This window comes from Montipora capricornis, chromosome 8, assembly GCF_036669925.1.
Source record: "Montipora capricornis isolate CH-2021 chromosome 8, ASM3666992v2, whole genome shotgun sequence".
Classification (NCBI taxonomy): domain Eukaryota; kingdom Metazoa; phylum Cnidaria; class Anthozoa; order Scleractinia; family Acroporidae; genus Montipora; species Montipora capricornis.
Window position 1 is genome coordinate 23,658,727 of NC_090890.1, and position 15,023 is coordinate 23,673,749.

A 15,023-nucleotide genomic window follows, 5' to 3' on the forward strand; every position below is an offset into this window, starting at 1 on the left:
TGTTTCTCGGTGAATTTCATCATTTCAGTCATTCTTTTCCTTTTCATGATACTAAAATCTTGCTAAAATTCTGGCATTATGCTCAATGCTTTTGCCTTGCTATTATGCTCAAAATAATGCTAGCATAATGTGCCAATGCTTACCTAGGGAGCCCAATGATCAATCACAAGAAACTCACTTGACGTCATAGCGTCAGCCAACCTCGTTCCCAGGATCTCTCTTCTCTGCCTGCATTGTCGTTGAGAAGACCAACACGATCTCTTCCTCAAACGAAGGATTATCCTTCATTGTCACTTTGCCTTAAATGAAGTATTATCCTCCATTTTGATCACTCTGTCCCAGGACTTGTGGTAGCAAATAAAAAGGAAAAAAATTAAAAGCAGCCCCTGGACAGGATTTGAAACCGGAGAACCCACTTTGAAAGAACTGTTTTTATCCACTTAACAACTTAAGATCAACTGACCAGAAAATGTGCCGATTATTTACCAAAACTAATTAGTATATATATAAAGTCATGGCGGAATAATGGTTAAGTCTGAAGCTTCATTTTAAAATGTTTAGCTTTCTCGTGAAGTTTGGTAACCGACATTTTTGCTTCTTAGCGAGTGTTAATACGCGTTTACAGCGGCACTTTTGAAAGAAAAAAAAATTGACATTAATAAAAAATGACATCCTCGCAGTTAGTGATGTGGTAGTCTAGTAGTTAAGTGAAGGGGTTATTAATCACACGTTCTTAGATTCGAGTCCTGCGCGGCCAGACATCGGGGTTCGGCTTTTAAAAAAAATATGTTCATTTCCCATGATCCCCATCAAGCTTTCAGTGTCCAAAATGAACGATAATACTTCACTTGGAAGTAAGTGACAATGAAGAATAATCCTTCAATTGAGGGAGAGACTTGGTTGGAAAAGACAACGACAAGGGAGGCAGAGAAGAGAGAATCTGGGAACGAGGTTGAGCGTCACCGAGCCGGAACCAATCTCGACCCCAGAGCTCTTCTCTCGACTGAGGGAACCCTGAAACAAAGTGTCTTCTCACTGGTTTTCGTGAAGAACAATCAAAAGCGTCTCTAATTGGTGCATTCATCAGCGGTGTCCATTCATGTTGAGACACCCCCAGAAGAACGAGGAAAACAAATTAAGGCAAAAACAGAAAAACGCCTCCAAAGAGCATAACGATCTGCTAAGAAACGAAGAAAAAAAAGGCAAGGCAACGAAGCTTTTAGAAAGCCAATGAGCTATCTCATTGGCAGATGGCACAACCTAACAGGCGTTCAAGAACCAAAAGATGCCGGGCTCGGGTCAAAGAAGCAGAATCACTCGCTCTACCGACAAGCCTATCGGTTGAGACTAGAATTAAATTGATGCAAAAGCGTGAGGCCAAAAGGGCACATTCACATTACTGCACAGAAAATCAACACCAAGAAACTAAAAATATATCAGCAAGACGAACTACTTTCTTGGAAGAGAAAATATGACACAGCAGTATGAAGGTCCAAATCTAAAGTTTCATAGAACGAAAACCCTTGCTAAATGGCATCCCTTCAAACATGTACTTGAGAGAGCAAAATAATGTCAAAGGAAAAGGAAAGCAGACCACGTACGAGGGAGTCGTGTGCCTGTCAACCCCATTTTACACACTTTAATTTTGTTAAATTAAACAACAATGGCTCATGACAATTTTTGTTTTCATTATTCACAGTACTCCCCTTGAAAGTGTTTATATTTTTCAAACACCTCCTTTTTACGTTTAAATTTTTTGGGGGACCCCCTCAATTTCTCTTCATTCCATTACAAGCTTTTGTAAAAGCCCCCTAACCGCAGTCCAAAATAATCTTACTCTTGCAAAAATATGCAAGTATTTGCGAACCAGGTCTCCAGTTCCAATTAATACATTGAAATCTGGATTTCCCGATTCTTCGAATCAAACGTTGTCGCTCTTGGACTTGCTTTTGTCAAACACTGTAATTTTAGTTCCGATTTTTCGAAACTCCCGATGTTTGAAACTAAGGTGCTAACCAATTGACTTTTGAGGGGAGAGGCTGGAAGATTTTTTACTCATTTACGCCGAACAGGTGACATTTTTAAGTCGTAAAGGGGTACAGGACATTTTAAAAGAGAAATTAACCATTGCAGGATTTTGTTTTGTTTTGTTTTTCGCCTTAGTTGGGAGCAGCCCTGACATGGAAATTTTGAAAATCGAGAGCATATTGCTGTATTTTAAAGGAAAGGAGCACAGGTAGCCCATGCTCGGAGGATAAAATATGGGAATTCCGATAACAACACAGCCAGCCCTGGCTCAAGCCCTGGTCAAACGGCGCATGATATTCGATGATAAAACAAAATTTTAGTTTCCAAAGAAACTGTGGTGCTGCGTCGGTGGGAGATTGGAAAAGAACTTGATTTTATCAAACGAGTTGATAAAGGTCGAATAACCACCGTGAAAGATTTGGAAAGCTGACGTTTCAAGCGTTAGCCCTTCGTCGGAGCGAATGATAGTTGACGATAGTCGATGATAGTTAAAGCTCGCGCTTCCGTTTGACCACCAACTATCATACACTATCATCGACTGTCATTCATTTTGAGCTTGTTCTTCCTCGTTTGACCACGCGTATGATAGTTTTTGGTCAGCTGTTTTCCCCGAAAATCAGCGGGCTCGTTTAAAATGGCCGCCAAAAGTTCCTCGCGAGGCTCAGGTGCAGCTTTACATCCAAGATGATAATCACGACAAAGAAAATATTGAAGACCAAGATATCTTCTGAAGAAAGCGTCAACTCGCAAGTATTAGAAGAGACACCGCAAAAAAAAAAGCGTATCACTAAACGTTCATCGGTCAAGAAGAGCAATGCGGCGAGATGGAGTAATGAACTGATCAAGTTACGTCTAATAGACGAATGGAATATTATATGAGGCCCGGCCCTGGCTTTAGTGTTCACATTTTACGCAGAAAGAACCTGGAACTAGCTGCTCGCGTGACTTTGCTTGCGTGACTGCCTGTGAACTATCATCACGACCTTCTTTGGTCGTTTGACCATGTGAATGATAGTTGGTAATAGTTGATATTATTAAAAACTGGATCATTGGATAATGCAATTCGAGAGTTTTGATTGGCTAAGCTATCATGGGTTATGAGCCATTATACCATGATCTACAAACACGGCAAGCATCTGCGTGATCTTTTGGGCCTTTTTATTTTTATTGTACACTAGTTTTCTATATTTTGGGGGCGTTTTTAATAAAACAATTATTCCACTCGCGCTTGTTGGATATGAGATGATTATAGTCAACTCGGCGCTACGCGCCTCGTTGGCTATCTATCATCTCATATCCAACGCGCGCTCATGGAATAATTGTTAAATGTTTGGAGAGAATCAACTATCATCGACTATCAAGCGCCGTTTGACGAGGGCTTCAGAGGGTAAAAAATTATAAGGATTTGTATGGGAATCCCGATTACAAACACTCAAAGAGATATTTGCACGCAAAAGTTCTCAATTAAAAAAGCCGTAGTTTATTGTATTGTAGGTCAGTGATTTTCTCGCTTTCTGTGCGGTTATTTGCCTAATTTAACGCGATTTAAGCAACTTCTCAGCTTCCCAGGTTGTCACTCGTACATGAATAAAACCTTCAAATTGGCTAACCTTAGGCGTAACGAAGCCTAAAGTTTAACATTAGTAAAGGTTTTGTAATGAGTGACCTGTGCTTTAGACCTGTCTGTACTTTTTATCAGTTACTTATCCCTACTTGTTATGAAACTTAACATTTGCGGAGAAATTAACTTCACACGCTTCGTGACAAAAAGGAGGAAAAGAGCATATGCCGAGCATATTTAAGTAACAACTTTGAAAAGTGGTAGGATGAACAGTTTTCAAAGACCTCATTGCAATCTATTTTAATTTTCTTCAATTTTGCCCATTCCTGGCTCCTTTTCAATTTTCTCAAGATTTTGTTCAGACCTTTCTGCCATGTTTTAAGCAGTTGTCATTCTATTTCACTTGATTCGGCTGAACATCGTGACACTTAAACGCACCAGCTCTTTGCTTGATAATCTGCATGTAGTTTATACAAACATAATTAAGCATGTCAATGGTTAACACATTTTTCAATCTTTTAATATCCCATCGAATACTATCCTAATTCATCAAACCAATTCTGTATAATTATAAATAATTACTTTTGATAAATATTTTGCAATATCTCTCAATTTGTGGACAATAACTATTTATTAATAATGTGGGTGTTCACTACTGTGTCTAAAGTCTGAAATATATACTCATGCAAATTCATAAATATCCTTTTTTCTCAATAGTTTTTAACATTCATAAGGACCCATGCAATGAAACTTAAAAAAAATAAATCTTTTTTTTTCATACCAAGGTACTTGGCAAATTAATAATTGAGATCCTCTCAGGCCCTCTTGGATTAATACGTTTGTTATAAAAACCTTTATAAACCTTGTCATACTGAAAGCACTTTCATTGGTTTCCAAATGACGCTGAGTGAGATGTACAGTTAAAAAACCATATTTACTCAATCATCAAATCTTTTGTGACTCGAATGTGGTTCTTATTATGAGACAGCAATATATATTATTTCTGAAAAATAATTATACGTAAAATGTTAGAACTCGAAAAGGAACAATCTAAAACGTCGTTCACACTATTTTTGCAGAGGCATGCTCCAGAAAATGCCAATGTCACTGTTTTTTTCGTAGCTGTGACATGTACAAATATTAGAAATTTGAGTACAACACGAGGAGCACCTTCTAAAATAAAAACGTTATTCAGGAAAATAAAAGGTTTGTGGTTGTTTTGAACAAAATAATGTACTGTACTAGTGTCAATTAATCTGGTAAATATGGTATTCAATTCTTTTCAGTTGGTAGATATGACATAAAAATTGTGGGGGCACCCCACATTAATTCCATCTAACCCATGTTTGCGCTACATCCCACCCAATGCACTTTGAGGAAAATAATGAGACTGCAAGCCGCCAAGACCAATCTAGATGGTACAAATTTTCACATAAATTGCTGACACAAGCATCTTTCATGGCAAATGCCAAAGACACAAAGTCAAAAGTTGTGCATGACTCTCATTGTGTCCAGTCGACCTGGGTCAAACTGGGCAACCAAAACATGATTGTAAGCATGACATTAGTGTGATTAAAGAATTCCCTTTCAGAATCAATATTATTTCGACAAGTTTGTCAACCCGACATTCTCATCAATTTGGCATGAAGTGGAATGAAACTTTGCTAATTTAAACCAAAATTTACTGCATGCATCTGAGATGAGATAACGTTCTCATAGATTCTATGATGTCATGTGCATACATCAAAGAGTGGAAACAACAAAGGACAGCATAATTTGCATTTGAATTTGCCATGGCTCCAAATCAGCTGTGCAGCTGTCGCTGAACATAAATCATACATGTTTCAATTTGGTCCACACAACAACAGCACAGCATTTGAACCCTGTCTAAGAATTAAAATCTCACAAAACTTCTTGTAGTTGTGAGAGAAAAAGAATTAGTGTTTTTTCTTTTAATTTATACTATCCACTTTGTTTTACCTTAGGACAATAATAATAATAATAATAATAATAATAATAATAATAATAATAATAATAATATGTTGCATGCATCATAGTTGTACCACCTATATTGGCTTCAAAAATCTGTGTTACCACTTAACATCTTCCAGTTGGCTATTATTTACATGTACATCTAAAACCCAACATTTACTAGTAAAAACAAGTGATAAAAAATGGCACCGTTTCGACCACTCTACAGTCATTTTCAAGTCCAAATTCAAGTTCATGAAAATTCTGCATATATTTAAAATTTGAAACAAAATAGGCTAAAACATAATTTGCTTAAGAATCCACTAACAATAAGGTTAAGAATTCAACAATAAGTAGCATACAAGATAAGAAGGCGAAGGGGATGACAAAATTGTTAAAATCTTTTTTTCTTTTAACTAAAATTTGAAAATTTAAGACAATAAATGCCCCAGAGTACGAAACTAAAACACTACAAGCAATAAAGGTAAGAAAAGCGAAGGAGATGAAAACAACTGAGAGCACTAAAAAAACAGCTTTGCACAGAAAATGACCATAGAATGGTCAAAACATTTTTTTATCGCTTGTTTTTACTAGCAAAAATGTGTATCTGTGAACTTGTTAATTCGTATTTTAAAACACAACAGTAACATTAAAAGTCTTCTTAAAAGTTTACCAGGGTCGTTAAAGCAGTTTCAAATGAAATAGTGTAGCAAAGCACCATTGCTATTTTCACATTATCTGAGGAGTCAGCAAAAACGTCTGTGGCAATTTTCCCAGCAGCAGGCTCTTTCTAAGAAGCAACTTATTACCAAACTGTGCTTTCAAGCAGCAACTCCACATGATGGTCACAAAATCAATGAAGACTGACGTCATCAAACCAACAAACCAATGACAGTTCCCAAAGACAAAACTGAACATATAACCCAAGGCTGGCCAAATCAAGAGCTTGATACCAAGTGAAATTTAACATTGTGAGTTGCTTCATCCTCATCACAAACTCATTGTAAATCCCTTGTCCAGCAGGGAACACGATGCTTGAACCAATTGTTTAACTCTTGAAGAACAAAAAGCTTTCCAGAAAACCGAACTTTCAATCCTCTCATTGCTATAATCCTGTGACTGTTGCAACTGGATAAAAGTTCTGAATATTCCAACAGTGACTTAAAAATGACCATTCCATTATTAAAAATTGCAGTATCCTTACTATTGAAGAAATAATCCTCAAGTTAAATATAGCATCTTCAATAATCATTTGGGCCAGTAGAACACCAGCAGTTGTAGATAAATGATAATATGAGGATTCCATGACTTAAGACCTCTAAATGTGCAATATGACATCTTGTAATAACACTATTTTCCTCATGACCAGCATGACAAGAAATTTGAGTAATTAATGTTTTTGTAGCATGACTATTCGTCAAATATTGCTTCAAGAGCAATATCTCGCGAGTCATCATCTTCGCTGCCTGTGCGAGTTGTCCAGTAATGATGGAGAGCATTGTACACTAGCTCATATTGTACAGGTTGTTCAACCATTCCACCCCTAAGGATTAAACAAATCAAGTAAATTAGCATTAGCATTTGGCAGCTGGGCCAAATAGAATATTACTTCATATAAAACTGTCAAATTGCTATTGCAATCCACTTACCTGTCTATTCTCATGAGGCTCACTATTTTGAGAATATCAACCAGATCTTCCCTCTAGTGGCAAGAGAAATTTATGTAATTGGTAGAGTAAGCAAGATTAAAATTGCACATCCATCAAACATTACATGAGGAAAAAATATGCATTTACATTTTTTCACTGACAGAGTCAATACCTTAATTTGTTCAATTCCAATGCTTGCTGCAATAAAACAACCAGTCCTTCCAATACCAGCACTGGAAGTAACAAAAGAAAACAAACAATTTTGAGAGTGTTCGTAATTTTTAAATCTCCCCTGAATTAATAAGAGATGCTGGGTTTGGACAACAGCATGCTTTCCTGTTTGATTCAAGCACCAAGCGATACAGTGTATACCAGTGACAAATTGTCTCCAGTGACCTGACAACTTCTTGGGCTGCACTTGTTTTGGTTCAATTTATGGCACTCATGTGCACACAGGTTGAACTAGATATATCTTGGGACAGTACTGTATCTTAACCTACAGTCTCCAAATGCAGATGCAAAGTTGAAAAGTAAAATGGTTGATGTCAACTTAAAATGACCTTTAACACCCCAAGCCTAAATGGAATGAGAACAGGCTACTGTGATGTTTTGAATGGATTTCAAAACAGGATGCAAAAGATTAACAACGATTTAATAAACAGTTGCAAGAAAACATGTTACAGCATAGGTGGACGCCATGATCGCTCTATTCAAATATATCCCATAGGTCCTAGCGAACATCCGGTATCAATAACTTCTGGTTTATATGAACATTACAGCTACAGCCTGATGATAACATGACAAGTGCCACAGTTTAGTCATTGCATTTATTAAATGATTAAAACCTACAGTTCTAAACAAACATAACCAAAATTATGAAAATAATAACAATATACATGTACTGCAACAAATTGCCTTGAGACCTTCCTGACAATCTTATTATTAACGAACACAAAGCAATTGGCTATTTTGACCTAAGTTCTTAAAGAAACTTTGGTGCTTTGTTGGTGGGGGGTAAAACATGAAAAATTGGTTTTATCAAACAAGGTAAATAAAAACATTTCTTGAGCCCAGTCAAAGGGCTCATGCTCAAAACCTCAGCTTACATATCTTTCTTAACCAGGTAAAAGGGACATGTTTTTGAGTGGCCCTACAATCCTGGACAGAATTCTTAGGACACTGACACTAAAATCTAAGTCCATCTGTGGCTACCTCGTACGCACACCTGGCGTCCCACGGAGTTTCAAGAAATCCAGACGTCGTTGTTATTCGCAAGATAAAAAAAAACATTTATTCCAGAGCTTGAGTTAACACTTTAGTGCCGCTTAACGGCGACTTGAAAACGACATAGAACACATCATGCACGTGAAGTGAACAACAACAACAACAGGGCGGGAGAACAGCTCGCAGGAGCGGTTACCAAGCTAATTGGCGGAAACCGCAGACACTTAATTTATTACTGCGGTATTGCAGCAGTAACACCATCTATCAATACAGTCCTCCCTTCCCTTTTCAATGTTGATGACAATTTGGGAGGACATTCAGAAATTAAAGTTGAGTTTGTTTCAACATTGCTTTGGGGGAGGGGGGTGGGGTGCAAGCAAAGTTGTTTGAATTATATTTATTTAAGTGTTTAGAAAAAGTACAGCACATATACTTCTTGAAACCTTGTCTAACTACACATTGCCAAAACATGGTTAAGGTTTAGTGTGAACGGGGCATAAGTTACTAAAATGACAAAAACCAAATAAGAGAAATGCTGTAAAGTTGCAATAAATGTTTGATTCACCTGCAATGTACCACCACAGGACCTTCCTTGACATCTTCCCTCTCTTGTGCAATATGCACTTCCTCTACCAACCTTAAAAACTGTCTTGGTGAGTCTGGAACACCATGGTCAGGCCATGCAGTATACCAGTAATGATAAACTCTTCTAGGAGGCTCTAGGGACTGTGAGTCACTAATGTACAGAGATGTTATCTGGTAACCATCACGTCCTATGGCTGAATCAAATGTGACAACTATGTCTCCATATTTCTCTTGCATTCTAAACGTTGGATCTGGCCAGTAACGTTCACATTTTGTCTGCAAGGAAAAAACAATCAAGACACAATAAACCAAAGCTACATCAAACCACAAAAAATTCTGTCACATAAAATCACACCGCAAAACATTACACGTAAGTTGAATTACCTCATTTCTTTCTTTCAGTTTAGTAATCATAACAATAATAGGGCAGTGATGATACCAAATCATTCTCCAAAAGTCTTTCACTGTACATGATAAGGGACCTTCAACAAATATACAACAATCACTTTGCAACCTAGCTGCAGTACAAAGCAAAAGGCTGGCCATATCTTGTTGTCAAATGGAAGCAACACACTTAAAGCAGCTAAGAATTATTTAAATTTATATTGTTATGCATTGTAATAATAATAATACTAATAATGAATTAATAACTAAACTAATTAAATTAAAACAAAATTTATAATGAGTTAATAGTAATTATTATTATTTTGAAAACCAGCATTAGCATGAGATAATCCCTGACAGATTCTTAGAGATTCTTATTATTTACCTTGTGTTGCTATGTGAGCTCTTTTTCTTCCTTGGTAACCCTGCAACAGAATTATCTTGGTTCAAATCTCATAATTATATGCACAGATACTACCAGTAATACATCTCCTAGCTCAAGTTCTAATGGAGTTCAAGGGCTGAACAGTCCAGTCCAGACTTTCTCTCTAGTCCCATTCTTTCATCAATATCAGTAATTAAAAATGAAATTCTGTTGGAATAAATTTTGTTACAATAACTGCAATGTTAAAAAGTGCAGACCAGTGCTTTTCAATCTGAAACTGTTACAGCAGTGCTTTGTTCAGAACTTTTTTGTTGCCTAGTGAAATCTTAATCATTGAGTGCATGAGCTAGCATCACAAACAAAATTTCAGTACTAGTTTCCACCATACTGTCCGCAAATCTTATGTGAAAACACAAACAGGTGTGGGAGCATATTAGAAACAAACTATGACAGTCACTCAAATATGATTATATCAGCTGCTAGCAGCAGATGAAGAGAAAACAGTAGAACATTGGTTAGAAATCTGAAGCTGTTGGATGTTTTAAAAGATGTTGCTGTGGATAGAAATACAAAACAATGTTGGCACAATTCAACTAAGGCAGCTTTGAATCATGACGAATTTTGTCACACAAGACTGTTGTTCTTTAAAAAAGCCATTTACTGCAGTATTTTTACCAAGTTTAAGTTTATTTGCATGCACAATTTTATGAAGTTTTGCAAGAAGCTGATTTGCAATGTACTGTATTTAGGAACTAACACAACTGTATGATGACTTTAATTAATATTGTAGTGTAAAATCCACTTTTTTCACTGATGAAAGTTTGGTTGGATGATAATATTTTCACATTTTCAATTATGTTGCTGCTTGCTTGCTTCCCTCACTCTGCAGCAATTTTTTTTAGTACACTGTACAGCTGTACATTGGTTTTTGTGTCGTGGCTGGCAATATTGTCAGGACAAGACCATCCCAGTTGGTTTTGTTAAAAGCAATCAGGTTGTGAAATGGACGTCAATTCCTTATGTCCCTGACACAAGATCTGCTTCTCACGTATTAAGATCAACAGGAATAAAATAGAGGGGCATAAATGAGGCCCTGGGCCATACCATCAGTGAGAAAAACCTTACCTTGATAAAATTTGCATTCATATAAATAGACAATGGATCTCCTGGGATTTCTGGTAGATTTACTCTAGTCCTAGCATCTGCAAGAATTAAACAAAAAGTTTTCAACAAATCTTTGATTGAAATCTTTCCACTGGTTCAGGCTAAAAAATTCTTATCTTGAAATCGAGCTTGAGGGATGCACTGTAAGCGATAGCCCATGTTTACTGGTTTAAACAATTAAAGAACCAAAGGTACCACAACTCAAAGCACAGATGAAAAACTGGCACACACTGACTTTAATGTGCCATCATCGTATTTTGGCCAACATAATGTTATAAGTGCCTCCAAAAAGAGTTTCAAGCGTCCTTCCAAAAAAATTAGTTGTTTTTGCCGAAGGACTTTTCCAAAGGAGTTTATTCACTGAGTGGTTCCCACGTTCACTCATGAAGGTGAAATTGATGCTGCCTCCACAAGGAATTTCTTAGTATCCAGGGTGTGGGGTGTGTAACAGGGGTAGAGATGACCTGATTTTTTTCATATCTAGTGCAGTCTCTTTAGTCTTGCCGTACGTAAAGTATCTACAAGTTGAGGAGTGGCGACTTTAAAGAAAATTGAAATTAGCAGCCCATGTTGTGCCTTGTTTGAGTTGCACACTGGACAACATTGTTAGTAATGATTCCAATTCCAAATTTATGTAAAAGTCTGCAAATACCTTAAGTTTTAGCATGGAAAACTAATGCAATTAAAGCACTTTAAATACTTCTGAATGGTTTTTGGTTTCATTGAATTACCTAATAACTCAATTTTCTTTGAGATGTCTGTCTACATTCACCAATAGGGACCTTAAGATATACGATGGCGACGGTCGATGAAAAAGTCATCTCAAAATATTATAATTTGGCTGTACCATAAGTTTTTCATGATTATTCAGTCTTGCTCATGTCCTACATGTACAGTATTGGCGAACAAAGTATCCTCAAAATAAATTGGTACGAGCAGTTTTAGAGTGAAAATAGAGAATGAAAGAAAGATTCTCTGTTGCATGCTTACGTTGTCGTCAAAACCTCAAATTTCGTGATTTCACTTTGTCGTTATGCAGAGGACCACAAACATGTTTGGTAAAATCTGTGCAGCCTCTCCTTTGATTGACAATACTTTATGTTACTGTGTAAATAGTTCACGAACTGAAGTCAAAATAAATCCATTTTGTTTCTGAGGAAACAAAACAAAAAACAAGGCATGCACTGTCCAATGAAGTTTCCAAAATGGAACATCGCGCCAATTGGAAATTCCGATTTCTGTACTGTACAGCTGTACACTGGTTTTTGTGTCATGGCTGGCAATATTGTCAGGACAAGACCATCCCAGTTGGTTTTGTTAACAGCAATCAGGTTGTGAACTAGACGTCAATTTCTGTGGCTGGACATTAATTTTCGCTTTTTTGTGTCAACAGTAATATTGGGACACCGATAAAGCAATATTACAGAAACCGAAAAGAAATCGGAATTTCCAACTGGAGCGATGTTCCATTTTGGAAACTTCATCGGACAGTGCATGCCTTGTTTTTTGTTAAGTGTACTAAGAAAATTGCTGCAGAGTGAGCCAAGTAAGCAAGCAGGAGCATAATCTGGATTTAAAAAAAGATTAAAGAAGAAGTACCGTATTTACCCGTGTATAAGTCGACCTTTTACGGCCTCAAAAGAAGCTCCAAAAATCACCCTCGACTTATACGTGGGTCAAAGATTTCAAGCCAAGTTTCAGCTAAGTAATTTATTCAAAATTAACATCATAATGTGGTCTTTGGGCATAACGAACGCAGTGGACGAAAGACTTCAAAATGAATGTACTTAAGCAATTCCAGTTGAAATGAAAAAGGATTTGTTTTACTTTAAATGTTGAAGATACTCACAAGCACAAATATGAGATAGAAACTGGAAATTTTCGTTTTCCAAAGGCGGAAAGCTCTAAAAAACATACTCGTTTCTTCAAATAAAACGTGATCCTTCCATGGCTTAGTAACCTGGCGCAATACCTCGTGTTTGCGTGCAAGCATGATCATCACTCGTGTTGTCTGAAAAATTTATGCTGGTTGGTAATGATTGTTTTTTATTCTTTATTCGAACCTGGAGGATTTAAATGCTTTTGCAAACTTTGTATTGTGTGGTTTATGAGTTTTGTTTCGTTTGCCATGTGAGAAATTATAAGTCAAGCACCAATTAAACCTTGCACGTTTCGCATCGTTTTTGAAGTTATTTTCAAAGATTGACTCCTGCTTCTGTGATGTTGTGCTTATCCTCTAAAGTTCTTTATCCTTGAACAACGAAACAGGTTAGTTTGAGGTTTACATGTTCGATTTTCTGAGAACTTTTTCGAAATTCAAGGACAAAATGCCGGCACATACAACAACCGCTGAAGCACAAAACTATTAACCGCTTGAGGCCCTTAATTTTTTGTGAATCCACAGTTCCAGAAATCGAAGAATGCAAGGTTAGTAATCCCATGAACATTTAGCAAAGAAATTAAGAAATTGCTTTTTTTGCCATCAAAATGGGGGGCGACTTATACATGGGATCGACTTATACACGGGTAAATACGGTATGTAAGCCATGACAAATTCTCAAATTCATCACTTTTTACCAGAATGCGCATTGTGTTTAACCAGTATGCACTGAGCCACAAACAACCTAGATAAATAACGAGGGCGTCATCATGATCGTGGTTGCTTTCGATGATAAGGTGATCAGGTGTCATTTACATCATGCATGACTTACACATGAGTCGTTTCGTGTTAGTATGTGTCTTGTGAGATTTTAAGTAACGTTCATCATTTGGTTCTTTCTTGTAGATGTTGTGGTTCAAGTCTTTACACTAGAGACAAATGGATTTTACAACTTACTTGGTAAAATAAATGGATATCTATTTCTATAAGAGGAACCAGGCAGTCTCTCCTCGGGGGGAGGGTGGTTCATCGGAATTTCCTGGATAGAAATTAAAGTAACCGTTATGTTATAATATTCCTAATATAGACAACACACACAAGACAAACAGATTTTCAGTCACAATGACTCCTTTTGGATTATGAAAACACATACAGTGCAATAAAGAATTCAATAATTGTTATTTCAATCACACTAACCCAAAATTCTTCATAGAGTTTCTTTGAATTATTTACACAATCTTCCAATTGATTGTACGTCAATGGCCTTGATTTGGAAGCAAGTTTTTCTTCTGTGGGACTGCAAAAAAAGAATGAATAGCAACATGTGAGCAACATTTTAACAATTAATACCCCTTAGAACTGTCGAAATTTGGACAGATATCAGTGAGAGCATCCCATGGCAGCTGGTGACTTTGCATATGAAGGGGTGGGGATGCTCATTAGAAATTGAATTAAAGCCCCCCCCCCCCCCCTCCCCCAAGTCCACTCTGTAATAAATGAAGGGGTAGTTTCTAAAGAAACTGTGGTGCTGCGTCGGTGGGAAAGTAATATACAAAAATTTGGTTTATCAACGGAGTTGATAATGTAAATTGACCACCATGCAGATATTCTAAAAGCTGACGTTTTGAGCGTTAGCCCTTCGTCAGAGCGAATCCACTCTGTAATAGTTGTTTTGTTCCCTTCACTCCCTTCACAAAGATGATGACAACCTTGATTGACTAAAATACAGGATAACAGTTACTGTTACATGTACTCATAATCTGCCACATTCTTTACATGTAAACACAAAAAAATCCAAAATTAATATACCTTTCTAAAATACTTGGTGCAGATGAGCTGGGTGTCAAGTCTGTTAATGAAGGCGCCAGATCCAATTTTAAGGAAGCTTTTGAGCCCCGCCTGGAATTCAAAAGAAAGATTTTTTTAGGAGAAAATGCCCAGGAGATAACAATTTCATTAACTCTGAACCAGTGTAAATGTTTTAAATCAACTTAAGTTCCTGATTGGTAATCTACTTCTTTCAAATATTCAATGTGCCTCAACGAACATGTTTTGTTTAATAGCTGCAACTTGTTGCAAAAGAGTTGTTGAGACATTCTTCTAGTGAAAAAAATGCCATAGAAAAAACATTAAAAGAATATTTTGCTCCTTCACATTATTTGACCAGTAAAAATATTCAACCATATACACTGT

General features: G+C 36.8%; 1 protein-coding gene across 2 annotated transcripts in view; it reads right to left on the bottom strand.

The window, feature by feature from the left end:
- Positions 1-3,488: 3,488 nt before the first annotated feature.
- The window catches only part of LOC138059782 (tyrosine-protein phosphatase non-receptor type 5-like), a 33,270-nt gene continuing 21,735 nt past the window's right edge, over positions 3,489-15,023 (bottom strand). For both annotated transcript variants that reach the window (XM_068905397.1, XM_068905396.1), the window contains 10 exons: positions 14,640-14,729; positions 14,028-14,127; positions 13,788-13,869; positions 10,913-10,989; positions 9,788-9,827; positions 9,403-9,500; positions 8,999-9,294; positions 7,382-7,442; positions 7,210-7,262; positions 3,489-7,103 (listed from right to left, as the gene is read on the bottom strand). In XM_068905397.1, the coding sequence (XP_068761498.1) occupies positions 6,971-7,103; positions 7,210-7,262; positions 7,382-7,442; positions 8,999-9,294; positions 9,403-9,500; positions 9,788-9,827; positions 10,913-10,989; positions 13,788-13,869; positions 14,028-14,127; positions 14,640-14,729 (1,030 nt within the window). In that variant the 3' untranslated portion in view covers positions 3,489-6,970. The remainder of the gene's footprint in view (positions 7,104-7,209; positions 7,263-7,381; positions 7,443-8,998; positions 9,295-9,402; positions 9,501-9,787; positions 9,828-10,912; positions 10,990-13,787; positions 13,870-14,027; positions 14,128-14,639; positions 14,730-15,023) is intronic.